This window comes from Camelina sativa, chromosome 1 (genome assembly GCF_030686135.1).
Source record: "Camelina sativa cultivar CO46 ecotype springtype chromosome 1, ASM3068613v1".
Lineage (NCBI taxonomy): Eukaryota > Viridiplantae > Streptophyta > Magnoliopsida > Brassicales > Brassicaceae > Camelina > Camelina sativa.
Genome location: NC_141880.1, coordinates 15974489 through 15988243, shown reverse-complemented (window position 1 = coordinate 15988243; position 13755 = coordinate 15974489). Strand labels below are relative to the sequence as shown.

General features: G+C 35.7%; 3 protein-coding genes across 4 annotated transcripts; all 3 read right to left on the bottom strand.

The window, feature by feature from the left end:
- Positions 1–282: 282 nt before the first annotated feature.
- Positions 283–7190, bottom strand: LOC104793053 (uncharacterized). Of its 2 annotated transcripts, XM_010519337.2 has the most exons (19): positions 6700–7190; positions 6215–6289; positions 5847–5919; positions 5293–5386; positions 5070–5178; positions 4943–4981; positions 4764–4847; positions 4598–4659; positions 4224–4326; positions 3891–4031; positions 3210–3278; positions 3062–3118; positions 2718–2978; positions 2477–2566; positions 2110–2220; positions 1935–2005; positions 1294–1485; positions 1099–1192; positions 283–1014 (listed from the first exon to the last, which is right to left on the bottom strand). In XM_010519337.2, the coding sequence occupies exons 3-19, from the start codon at positions 5905–5907 to the stop codon at positions 757–759; spliced, it is 1896 nt and encodes a 631-aa protein (XP_010517639.1). In that variant the 5' UTR covers positions 5908–5919; positions 6215–6289; positions 6700–7190; the 3' UTR covers positions 283–756. The 2 variants fall into 2 exon arrangements, with proteins under 2 accessions (XP_010517639.1, XP_087315905.1); XM_087459779.1 differs by lacking the exon at positions 6700–7190 and having other exon boundaries at positions 3049–3118; positions 6215–6267.
- Positions 6454–7129, bottom strand: LOC104793033 (uncharacterized). The gene has a single exon (XM_010519312.3). It carries the CDS (start codon positions 7127–7129, stop codon positions 6665–6667), a length of 465 nt encoding a protein of 154 aa, XP_010517614.1. The 3' UTR covers positions 6454–6664.
- A 5347-nt stretch (positions 7191–12537) lies between the features above and the next one.
- Positions 12538–13407, bottom strand: LOC147949987 (uncharacterized). Its single transcript, XM_087511709.1, has one exon. It carries the CDS (start codon positions 13405–13407, stop codon positions 12538–12540), a length of 870 nt encoding a protein of 289 aa, XP_087367835.1.
- Between the last annotated feature and the right edge of the window lie 348 nt (positions 13408–13755).

Below are 13755 nucleotides of genomic sequence, written 5' to 3'. Positions count from 1 at the left end.
GAAATTTTTCTCCATACCGTTTTTCTTAGCATAGTTAGATTTCTGATGTGGAGGATCCATTAATATGGCAACCACAGAGCATACTTTCATACTAGCATGGTAGAAGACAACGTTATGGCGTATTACCTTTCTGGAAGAGAAGAGCTAGAGTTTAGACTGCCATGGCTCTGATACCACAATTACACACACATAGTGGTACAACCACTTAGGAGGTTTTTAGGATCAATGCTAAGTGTTTAGGAAGTATTTGGAAAAAGATTATATAAGTATATAAGAAAGATCTTTATACAAGGGGATAAACTTTATTATTGAAACACTCAAAAGGTTACAAAAACTCTTAAGACTCTTACTCAAACTCACTCACTTAAGCTTGAATGAAACTCTTCACCAAGCTTTAGTATTTATATTACAAGTCTTAGGAATATTACATAGAATATTCCTTAAAATATTTTTGTTTTATTTTACAACCCTCCATTTATTCAACTCTCTACTTTATTTTACAACCCTCCATTTATTCAACTCTCTCATAACCATATACTTCACTATCATATATCACACACTTATTATTTATTATATAAAAGAAATAGAGGCATGCTAAGTTAAAAAGCAACCCAGTTATAAGTTCTAACTAATACGAAGCAGCAATACTGAACCAACCCAACGACTAATGAAGAATTAATGTCCATGAGAAGGATTTTCAATAAATCATATGCACAGACCAACAAAAGATACTGGCAGCGAACGGAAGAATGAATTTCAATGGTGTTGTTCTTTCATTATCTTGGCAGCTAGAATAACAAGCTCCACCATCTCATATCCTGCAGCAGAAACAGAATCCGTCCTCTCACTGCTCGATTGACCGTCAGCAACAGATTCAACGTCTGATTCAGCTGACCAGCTTATGGGTATGGAGATACCAAGGGCAGTCTTCAAATGGGTTGCCTCCACAAGGATGTTGGCAATCGCTACTTCACATCTTCTCTCAGCTGTTTCAGTATCATTCGACTCCTTTACCTGTAAAATAGTACAAACTAAAATTTGGCTTAACAGGAAGGGACCAAAAACTTAGTCAATATCACTCTAGTGTGCTGAAATTACCTGCAAGAGCGCAAGACGAAGCCTGCGGATTGACGTCGTCAAGTGTCCCAGGCTTTCTAGGCTCTCTTTTATAGCTGCGTACTCGACTTTCGTTCTGCCAATACAATAACAAATTGATCGCAGATTTTTCCAACTATGATTAAACAAACAAAGGAAACCACAAAAGAAACTATTTGCCAATGAGGCATGACAAACCTTGCATAATCAATGTTACTGGCATAATCTGCTTCAGTGTTCAAGTGACCTCCGCCTCTTGCACTTGGGTCAATCCAACGATTTAAGTAAGACTTCTTCCACATATTTTTTAGTCTTCCCTCTTTCTCATTGGTGATAGATATCTTGCCACAGTTTCCTGTTGTTTCTTCCTCTCTTGTACCACTCATTTTGCTGGTAAAAATATAGTATTTTTAGAGCAATGTAACATTTATCCTCTTCATAAACTCAAGAGCCCAAATGTGACATTTATAAAACAGTATATCCCAAAGAAATATCACTAGCATGGCAGGTACAAGAAAACAGTATTACAAAAGAAAATCCCCGAGTTTGAATCAGATGATAGAGGCAAAATGGTTTCAAAAAGACTGCCTAGACCATTTACAGAACATGCACTATCTAACTTTCAATTACAGTATGTATTAAATTGCCAATATTACTATATATTCCAAGTACCGGAAACAGCCTAAGACCAGACAGAATGATAAAGAGAGTAGTAGCACACATATCAGAATATAATATGTGTGTAACATGTAAGCACCAGAAAAGGAGCTTCAGGCAACAAAAAAAAACTAGGACAAATCTGATAGAAAGGTTATATAAGCAAAGGATAGTATTCGTACTCTCTTAGCGACTGATATTCCTGACGTAGTTGTGCTAACTCCATAAGGGTTCTCACCTTTTCGTTGGTAACCTAAATTAATATTTAAAGTGTCTCAGAACTGGTTGTAGGAGTCAAACAGGTTATACCTTTTCTAACTTGACAGCTTGAAACAACTTAGTGTAGGAAAAAGAAACCTGCAAGATATTCCTTTGAAGCTCATCTACTTTCTGCTGGAGAGCTGCATTGACATTTTCTTCATGTAAATGTCTCTCTTCCTGCTGTGATAGAAGTAACAGAGCACCAACCTAACAATACATCAGAAAGGATGGAAAAATACACATTATGCCAGCCAAAAGAAATGATACATGGTACTCCAAATGACTAAAAAGGAACAAAAGACACCCGAGAATTGTTTCTTCCATAAAAACTGAAGACTAATTAACAGTCACAGCACAATATAGTACATGCGATAATATTTTGTTATGAATCCAATCTCCGCTAGGGTATCATGAATCCGGAAAATTTAATTTCTTGCTTTTATCACTAAGAAATGAGAATAACCTTCTCTTGTAATGCTTGTGCAAAGGCTTCAGAATCAGATGCATCCCCTCCACTTTCACCCATGATTTTGGCAATACTAGATTCCGCAAGCTGCATTCAAAAGAGAAAAGCTCTTACAACAAACAAAAATCATGACAAATTCTATGAGAGTAATTATCCAAATCTCAAATTGTATAAGAGATCAAGTAAAATGCAGACCCAAAAGAGGAATTTTTTAAGCAAAATCTGCCAGCAATCACACCTTAGTTACTTGGGAAGATTCAACAACTGTGGTTATATGCACATCCCGGCATTCAGATTCATCAGGCTTCATATCATGTTGCAGTGGCACTACATCCTGTATCTCCGATGAGTAAAGCTTAAGTTTTTCTTCTAGATTTTTGGAAATCGATTTAATGTATAGTCCTTCCTCATTAAGTAAATCAATGATGTAGGCCCTCAGTTGAGAATGATGATGTCGCATGTCTGTAATGCCATTAACGATCATCCCGTCTGCAACAATCTGTACGCAAGAATTAGTTACACCTCAAAGGGTAAGATTAATAAATCCTCGACTTCAGAAATTATTATACATTGACTACCCACATTCTTCTTTTTCAACGCACGAACCTTCTGCTTCAAATGATTCTCAATCTCTAAGCCCTAGAGTAACAAATATCAGCGGTTAGTGAATGCTGCATCTAGGTTCTTAATACTTGAAGATGAACAGATGAGGAAAGAAAGGATAACATACCACTCGTAATTTACTCTGAAGATTATCCACAGTGTTTTTAACCGATCTCAACTCTCCTTCCACTGCAGCCTGTCTGAAAAGAGTTGTTCAAATAGCAGATAGAAACAACAAATCATCGTAAGGATACATTTATACTTCCTAGAAATTATTTATTTCCTTGTTTATTTTCTTGGGGGTTGACGTAAACAAATAGGAGATTCAGAATAATAAGCACAGTAGAATAAATATATACATGATGCAAATAAAGTCCAAGATATTTGATCATTATTAAAAATGGCCATTTGGATTGTCTATAAGGCTTCGGATAGTCTCATGATTTAGAAATTCACAAGAACCGATATTGAATTAAATCCATTTTACAAAAAAACCAACTTCTATTCGCAGGCAAACCAAACTCCTGTAAATTTCGTAAACGTTGCGTTTACATCGTTGCTAAGTTTTGCCTTTACTACCAGTACTTTAAGGAAATCAGACAATTAAATATCAACCAATATTTTCCACAAATCTCATTTTGCTGAAATCCAGACTCCAGAGGTAATAGTTGATAGACAAAAATCTTCTATTTCAACCAACTTTACCAGCTAATGGTGAACAATCAACACTCAAATGACGATATAAGTAGCTTTACTCTGAGATAGTGTCCACGAAAATAAAGGATTGGAGATGTTATCAGAAACTTACTACATATTCTGATGTTGAAGGATCATTGAAAGTCCATGATTCTATAGGATCATCCAATAAGCTTGTACACTTATCAGGCAAACTCATTTCAAGGGACTCACAGAGCGAATCTTTACGAATATCATAGAACTTCTCAATCACCTGAACAGGGAGAGAGAATTTAGTTAACACATGAAAGAATTTTGACAATCATGAATATTCAAAAAACCGTGATAGACTGAGGGAGGTCAAATATACAGATCGGAAGTTGCGCATTAAGAGAAAAAAACAAGGGGAAGAAAAAGTGATAAACTATTAGGGATGAATTAGTTAAGATAAGAGCGAAAAATTTACTTCTGCATATGCTCTAGTCTGTTCTTCAACTTTTGCCAAGTCAGCTTGCAATGTGTCATTTAGTCTCTTTTGTACAAGACAATCTGAGCTGAGATCTTCCAACCTGTCTTACCATCATCAGGGACCAAATAAGGAACGGTGGAAGATATAAGTAAACATAAGGCTAGGAGTAAGCATAATGCAAGCTGTATGTCTGTCCAGTATTAGATGCATGGCTTATATATTAACAATTCTATTTTGTTAACGTCTTCAGGGCAGAAACATAGAAAAGTTATAGAACATTGCTTCCAAGAGAGATTCAGATCAGTAGATGCAACCATCATTTTTATTATAGAAAGCGAAACTAGTAAAAGGGTGAACAGGGTCACAATTACCGCTTCTCAGTTTCACCAAGTCTCTGAGACATAATTTCAGCGTTCTCTTTAGCTTTCTCGGCCTGGTCGAAGTTGGGAAAACATAAAAATGTATGTAAGAACACATTCTTAAAATTACATTTGCTTCTTCCCATAGACTAATATGGAATTCTGAATTCTCTCATACCTCCATTACTGATTTATCTCTTTCTGAAAAAGCAGCAGCCACAGAACCCTGGAAATATCTAACCTGCTTTTCTGTGTCCAAGTTCTGGAAGTGAAAGAATACATCAGTATATCTAGATGTTAGGAGGATATGTTCTACAAAAGAAATCTGACTAGAAATTAGCATGAAATGAGAGAGACCTTTGCTACTTCTCCAGCATGTAAATCTGCTAACTGAGCCTGAAGAGACGGCTTGTAAGAATTTGCTTCTGAATATTCATAAAATCAAAAGCATTTTATTTCAAAAAAAAACTTCAAAGATACTCACTTTCACACGATAAGCTTCTGCAAGCTCCTCTTGAAGATTGTTTTTCTCTCTTGTGCAAGCAGCCAACTTCAGTTTTAAGCTCTCTAACTCCTGCTCCAAGCTAGCTGTCCTATTAGACCAATATCCAACAATATCTATGAGGTGAACGGAAAAATAAGGTAGCATTCAATTGCTGAATAACGAACTTAAATCTAATTAGGAAGTGGGAGAGAAAATAAGATACCTCTGGAAATGCATCCGAGTAGCCACACCAAGAATGCTAGGTCCACCTTGTTGCATGCACAACTGTTCAATATCTTTCTGTAGTTCATTACGCTCTAGTAATAAGAAATACAAGTGGTCAGACTCAAGATATATCAGGTAATCAAGATGCAGAAGTAATATGGAGTCTCAAAAAACCATGATAGATAATATCTTCACAAAAGCATAACGCAGACAGTAGCCAAGGACAAATTAAGAACATAACCCAAAAGAGAAAGGGAAGAATTTCTGAATGTGTAACAAGTGATGATATGTCTCGTATACCATTTGCTATAAACTAACTCAATATCAAGATTATAAGAAGAAAACACAAGTAAAGAACTAAAAAGAATAATCTTTTGCATCTGAAAAGACAAATGCAGCAGAATAAACTTCAAGAAGGCTGCTGAGAAACAAAAACGTAAGACTAAAACCCCATTTCTACAAGCCTAGAAACATGTCCAAGGTCTAAGTAACTACTACCACCAAGAGAAGCACACAAAAAGAGAGTGCAGTTGAGAAATTGAGAAAACATACCAAGTTCAAGTTGTTTGATCCGAGCCTTTAGAATCTCATTCTCATCTAAATTAAGATCCATAGTATCGATGATCTGCAGAAGATCATCAACACTTTAATAAAGTAATGAACTTTGCCTGGAAATGTACAGACTTTTGAGCAGATGGAGTGCTTAGACGATATAAAAAACAAAACCCGGAACTCATATAATAAAAAAATAAAAAAAAAAACAATACAGAAGAAACCCTGAAATTAGCTAAAAGATTCAAAGTGATGTCCTTCCTTGTTAAAGCCCTTATTGTTAGTACTAACAAGGGATTTGGAGAAATAAATCGAGAAGATTGAAATTGAGAGACAAAAACACGATCAGAGAGAGAAAGTGTTTGTACCCTTTTTTCGTCTTCTTCGGATTTGACCCCAAAAAAAAATGTCTCCTTTCGTCAGATTATGTTCGCTGGGATATTCTGTCATTTTGTATTTATTTACAACCAGTAAAATTAATTATTGTGTGCAAAATGATTTTCACCTTTTTTTTCATTACCAATTATTAATTTTATTTATTAAAAAAAAAATTGTATACGATCAAATTCTGTTTTGGCATGGTAAAATATTAAATACAAGTACGTACTGTATATTTCTTAATTTCTTAATTAATTTCACAAAAAATAAAAATTTAACCTAGTTGACTTGCACACCATATGTTCGACAAAATGCGCAGCCAAATTAAGAGAGAGTTAACAAAGAAGATTAGAAAGAAGAACCATCTAATGGTGAAACAACACGGTGAATCAATCATTCAATCGCATATACAAAAAAAAAAAAAAAAAAACAGATCCAATTCAAGACGCATCACTGCTTTCACAATCTTCCTTACCATCATCTCCACAAAACCCATTTCCCAATTCACAGATCTTTTTCCAAACATCTTCCTCAACCGGAACAACAGACAACCTCGGCTGTCTGAACAAAACAAAATCCTTAATCCCTTTGTCTCCTTTCATCTCTTTCAAATCCACACATTTCCTCATCTCACCAACCCCTTTCACATCTACCGCTCCATCATCATCATCATCATCGGTGTACCATTCACGCGATACCTCCACCACACCAACGACGCATCTCGATTTGGTTCCGGAATGGTAGAAGAAACAGAGATCGCCTAAAGTCATGGACTTTAGATTCTTCTGAGCTTGTTTGTTCTTGACACCGTCCCATTTGCTGATGCCACCGTTTGCTTCTTGGTCTGACCATGACCACTCACTTGGCTCTGTTTTGAGTAACCAGTATCGCTTCGTTTTCCCCATTTTTTTCAGAGGTTTTTTTCTTTAATTAAGGGATTATAACAGAATCGAAATGTTCAATGCTATTTTATGGCTTTTTTTTAAGAGTCCTTTAAGCTGGCTTGACCCAAATCATATTTATTGCCCATTTATAAATAACCTTTCATCTTTCTTTTCTTTGTCAATTGATTTATATTTTATATTAATGATTTAGTTGGTAAGAGCATCTCCATTGGTCGGGTGTTAACTCAAGTTGTTTAAAAACAATTTAATTGTAAATTTTGAATAAAAGTGAAGTTAACAACTTCTTTAGAAACTTTACAATTTTATGGGTCCATTGGTAGTATCTAAAATTAGGGTCCTCAATTTAATTCTTTTTCAAATGCTGTTTATATTAGTTGAATCAAGTGCCATGTTTCCACAAAGAAGAGTTCATGCGCTTCTGCTAGTGCTTTTCCTTCCTCCACGCTCACTGCTCTTATGTTTTCCAAGTCACACTTGTTTCCCACCAGCATTCTCGCCACCGTTGTATCCGAATGGACTGAGCCAACAGAGCAAATCAATTGTTTTTAGAACTTAGAACAGGTTAAATGCCCAATCTTTCTATAGTTTTTACATAGAAACAAGGACGTCTATATGATCTACATATTGGTTGGTTTACCAACAATGATCACTTAAAGCTATAATCATATGAGAATGAAGGGGCATAAGAAGTAGCATCCTCCTCTGTTTCTAAAGCCAATATCATCTTTTGGGCGAAAGCAATGCTCCGTTGTGTTCTAGTAGAAACATGAGTAAACTTTTATCTATCTACATTGCAAGAATTACGCATCTATAGAGTATGATCAGCAAGCATCATGAGTTTCATATACATATGAACCCATAAATTTACTATTTTTAGATAATGAGAAGACTTCTAATAGATTTGAAACCTCAAAAATAGCAAACTTGGTTTCAAATTCTCAATTCTAGTCAGACCTACGACCTAATTGAGCAGGACAATAGATTTGAAGCCTCAAAAATAGCAAACTTGGTTTCAAATTCTCAATTCTAGTCAGACCTACGACCTAATTGAGCAGGACGAGTCTCCCTAATACTCTCAATCCCATAGTCAAAAATCAAATCCTATACATCCTATGAATCGAAAGTAGAGATAATCATAAGAAGAGAGTACCTTCTCTGAGCTTGCATTCGGATCAAATTGTATGTTAACCTGTAATTGAAATACTTATCAAAAACAGAGAAACATAAACTGATAAACTCATTCAACCCATTCAAGATCATACTCACCACAAACTCAATATACACAAACCCATTCAAGCTACAGCAAAAACATAAGGTGCTCTTATCAAAAACCCATTCAAGGTGCAGTCAAAGAAGTAAATTTTTAGGACCTGTATTTGTCACTGTATCCATACGCAAAGATGATGTCCTAAAACTCTTCCAAAACCGCAGCAGAACAATGAATTCATCAGACTGAGTGCTTTTTCATCATTAGGCTTCTCAAACTCTTGAACTTGAGAAAATCTATAGTCATCAATCAAGGTAAACAAAAAAAACAAAAAAATCCTTAAAACAGAAATATAAATAAGCATAGACATACATACTCCTTCATCAATGTTTAAGAAAATATGCAAGTAATCCTGAAAATTGCAATCAAAGAGCATCACAATTGACATTCTTATAGAACATTGATTGATTGATAGATTTCGTGATGGAAAATCATCAACATCAACCATGTCTGTCAATTAACAAACGAATAAAAAGCGTTTATTCGAGAAAATCATTTACCTTCACGACCATCGATTCGAACAACCATCAAGTTAGGAAGCATGACTCGTCCTCCAAGTTTGGCCATCATACTGATCTATACAAGCCGAAAATCTTTTTCAATCAAGACGAAAAATTCAGATAATGATCAGGATGGATGTAAGACGATTTTCTTCTCAATCAAGACGAAAGTCTTCCTCAATTTTCATCGAGGAAACGAGAAAAAGGCGACAGCGAGATGGAAGAAAGAAAAACACCGCCTTTCTTTTTTGTTTTTTCCCAAAAATTTTACTCCGAGGCTGACACGTGTTTGCTAAGCATCGTTTCTAAAATCTCTTCGGTAAAGATCCATTGTTAGTTAATTAGGATTTTTGATTTATTTTTTTAGCTTTTTAAGCTAACAACTTTGCTTAAATACCACCAATGGAGATGCTCTAAGATGCCAAAGGCTTACAAACCGAATACATAGGTTTTCACAAAACAAAATGAGCCACCCACAATTAGCCAACTAACTACATTAGCCAAAACCAGTTGAGAGAACCTAGTTTTTAGAACAGAATGGTTAACCTAAACCCATTAGGATGAAAACAACCACTTATCTATACATAGTGTACCACTCTCTCATCATCAAAAACGTTTTAAAGTCAAGTCGGAAAACTATAGGCCACATAGTATAGCCTATAACTCATATAGATTCCAAATTCACTTCGGTGTTTTGAAAGGCGTTTTAGGTGGAGATAAGCATGAAGGTGCAAATGAGTATAGCGTACCAAAACAACATGTGCCCTATATGCATAAATGGATTCTTACTTCTTAGAGTCCATCACTCTATTTAATGTCTTTCGTTTTTGTTGTTGTTGACGTTAATTAGCTTCAAGCTTCTTTGGTTTTTCTCTACCAGAACTATCTATTCACTTAAAATTATTTTCTTTCTTTGTTTGTTGTTTGAGTGAGTATTGAGAAATTATAAAGATCTCTAAATGGTGGTGGTATGTGTGATTATGTGTCATTTATGTGTTTTTTTTTGTCTATGCTAGATCATTTTAATGAGTTCAATGAAAATATGCATGTTAGATAATTATTTATTAACTTAATAGTAGTATAACATGCTTAAATTATTTTCTGAAAATTTCTTCTCAATTTGTTTTAATATTTATTGCTAGACCAGTATCCGTGCTACAACACGGGTTGCATTATTTCATATAGAAATTTTGTATATTTTTATATGTTAAATTATTTATATATGTATTATATTAGTTTTTAAACCATCTCATCATATAATATTAACATTTCACATTTAACATATTGTATGTTATATATCGTAACTCATTTCATCATGACTCATAACATTTTTTTACTATATATATCTTAAAAATATTAGAGTATGTTTTGTAATTATTATTTTTGATACGTAAATATTTATCATATCCTTTAAAAATATCAAGTTAAACATTAAAATATCTAATTAGTATATTTTATTATATAAAATTATACATTTCAACAAAATAAATATATGAAACCGAATATAAATGAAACGACCTGACCTGTTTTTTTTATAATAAATAATAATAATAATAATAATAATAATAATAATAATAATAAATAATAGTAAACTACAACTAGTGGTCCCATACCCACTAGCCACCTAACCACAATCACAACCAACAGCGGAACAACAATACCAATTAAATAACCAATAATAATTCAATATAGAATAACCAATATCCAATCCTAACCATTTCAATGTCAAACTACAGGAAACAAGGAACCGGCAACCTAGCAAGTTCTAAAGACCCAACTCTAGCAACCTAGCAATGCCATACAGCAATCAATCGAGTCCCTAGAACATCTTCCTCTTCATTGCCTTGATTCCACGATCACACTTTGCCTTTACCTGCACCACAAACACAAATTGAGATGCATGAGTATTTGATAAATACTCAGTGAGGCAATCCTCCCATCTATTGGGCTATACACACAAGCAATAAGATCTATCATGCCACAAACAACAATAATAAAACAAACCGGAACATGAACAAGTGACCCGACACGATCCGGTTACTGTCAGAAGGGTGTCGACCGATACCAGAAGGTGTCGACCGACACTGGACATTTGGTGTCGACCAGCACCACTTGGGTGTCGACCGACACCTGCTCGACACCCCCGAAACCCTAACGGTGTCGACCGACACCTCCACATGGTGTCGACTGACACTCGCTAAGTTCCTGAGCCGTCCTCGCGTTGGTGTCGACCGACATCACTGTCGAGCAGTGATTTCCTTCGAACAGAACCTCTGAATCTCGCCTCCAAACTTCTCCTCTTCGTCCCACACAATCCCAGGAACGAACCCAAGCCTCAGGAGCTACGAAAACTCACAAACAACCAAACAACACACAATATCACAGAAACATAGATCTTAGCTTAGATAAGCTATGGTCATGCACTCACCTTAGCTAACAATGAGATCTAAGCCCAAAAGATAAAGCTACCACCACAGAAACCTTCCCACCACGTTCCTAACCTTGGATCTTCACTCTCACAACAAGATCTCTCCAAAAACGCCTTCAAAACTCACAAACTCTCACAAGAACTCTTATAAACTGTTTTCTCCTCTTTCTCTCTCAAAAACAACAAACGGCGACCAAGACAACAATAAAACATGACCTAGGTCGTTTTCCCACTTAAATATCTTGGTTCAATGGTTTTTCCTAAACCAAACCGGTCCAAATCGATAATTAAATCAATCTGGTCGAACCAGAAATAAGTGGTGTCGACCGACACCACATGAGTGTCGATCGACACCCACCCCCAAAACGCAGAGTTTTGGTTTACGGGCGTTACAATAAATATTCAAAAAGTGGCGCCCTACCTAGTCAAAAATTTTGTTGAGTATATATTTCTCAGTCAGATTTTTTTACTCGTTACATTTGCTTTTCATAGATGGAGCCATTTCTATTTGTTTTTAAGAAATTCAAATCATAATATATGCAGAAAAAATATTTTATTATTATTATATTAATGATATAATGATTTATTTGTTTTGTAAAAATTGAATCATATAAAATAAGAGGTGAAATATAATAATTAATAATAAATTAATATGGTAAGTTAGATATAAAATCATATATGTTTGTTTTGATTGGATATTCAATTTTTTGATTAGTAATGTATTTTTGTTTTTTAAATAATTATGTTGTATATGATTTAATTGTCTAAACTACCCTTAATGATGTATAATTGTTGGAACTATTTCTATTGGCATGCCAGTATAATTATTGACTCTAAAGGTTTTATGTTTAAAATTGTACTTCCCAATTAATATTAGTACTACAGTAGGATTACTTATAAATTTTTATTATAGATAACTGCGTACTAGTTTGGTTGACTTTATGCACTCGTCGAGGACTAGATACTAGTTACTACTCTTAGTTGTCGTAACTAGGCAACAAATGTGACTCGCCTCCATCACGATATTGCATATTTTTTTTAATTAAAATTTCTGGTATTATACGACTTAATAGTTTAGTTTAACAGTTACATAGATCGAGTGGTGCCTGCAGCAACAAGTATAACGCCGGGGTGAACAATCCCGGTACTAGAACAATACATAAAGTGAAAAGAAGGGTTAGCTAGGTGGTGGGGCGATGGTGGAGGTCCGACACTACAGCAGAAGCATGTCTTGAAGCTTTGGAATACTATGTCTTGCAGAACAGGTGTTTCGGATGCGACGATCAAGCTGAGCGAAAAGTCCTTCAACCGGGGTACGGATGCCAGTGAATATGGGGGCGTTTCTCTCGTGCCAGATTGAGTAGATCACCGCTTGAGCTGCTATAAGCTTTAAGGGGGTCATCTTTACCTCAGTAGAAGGAGTCTTGAGCCAAAGAAAGAAGCTCTCCCAGGTGTTGAAATCTATGAAAGGCATCTGTAGCCTACGAAGGCACCATCTCCACAAGTCGAAACTGTATGGACATCTCAGGAAAAGGTGGTCCTTGGTCTCAAAGTAAATTTCACAAAGATGGCAGGTATCATCTTCTACTATTCCCCAGTTTCTCAGTCTAGATAGAGTAGGCATACGATCTAGACAACAAAGCCACATGATGAATGAATGTTTGGGGATAGAACCTGTGAACCAGACCTGATTATGCCAATGCACTTGTTGAGCCGACAGTCTGCACATGTTCCAAGTATCGGAGAAACCAAAGCGATCTTGGGGATCCCCATTTGGTTTTGCCCACAAATAAATGTCCTTGACATTCTCGGAGAGAGTTGTTTCAGTGAGATGGATAAGTAGGAGCTCCATATTTTGAGTACGAGCACCTCGTATCCTCCATCCAATCCCGGTGTGAGCTTGTGCCACAGTGGAGTCTAATGGGAGACCAATTCTTTGATGTTCTTCAGCTCCCAGGAAAGTGATCAGATCCCCAAACGGAGTCCAATTATCATACCAGAAGGAACATGACTTTCCATCACCTAGACTGCATGAGAGGAATGTTTTTGCTGTGGGGCGCAGCTTGAGCATTTGCTTCCACATCGAGGAGCCCTTACTTGAGGATGAAAGGCGCCAGAAACATTTCCTTCCCAGCTTGGATGGAGGAGCCAAACCCAAACATCAGGTAACTGTATATATATTAGTTGCAAATTTTTGTTGAGATTGCTGGATAAAAAACTGTTGAGATGGTTAGTTTAGATTACAAATTAAAAAGACAAAGTTACCGACATGTCATTCGCTTTTTATTTTATTTATTTACAAGGAGCTTATTATTCCGAGAATTGAGAACATAGGCATCCGATCTGGTGGGCTTCTAATAGGACTCTAGATCTACGTATTCGGCTTTCCATAATAACTAAAAATAGCCCACGGCGTTGACATTAAAATAAG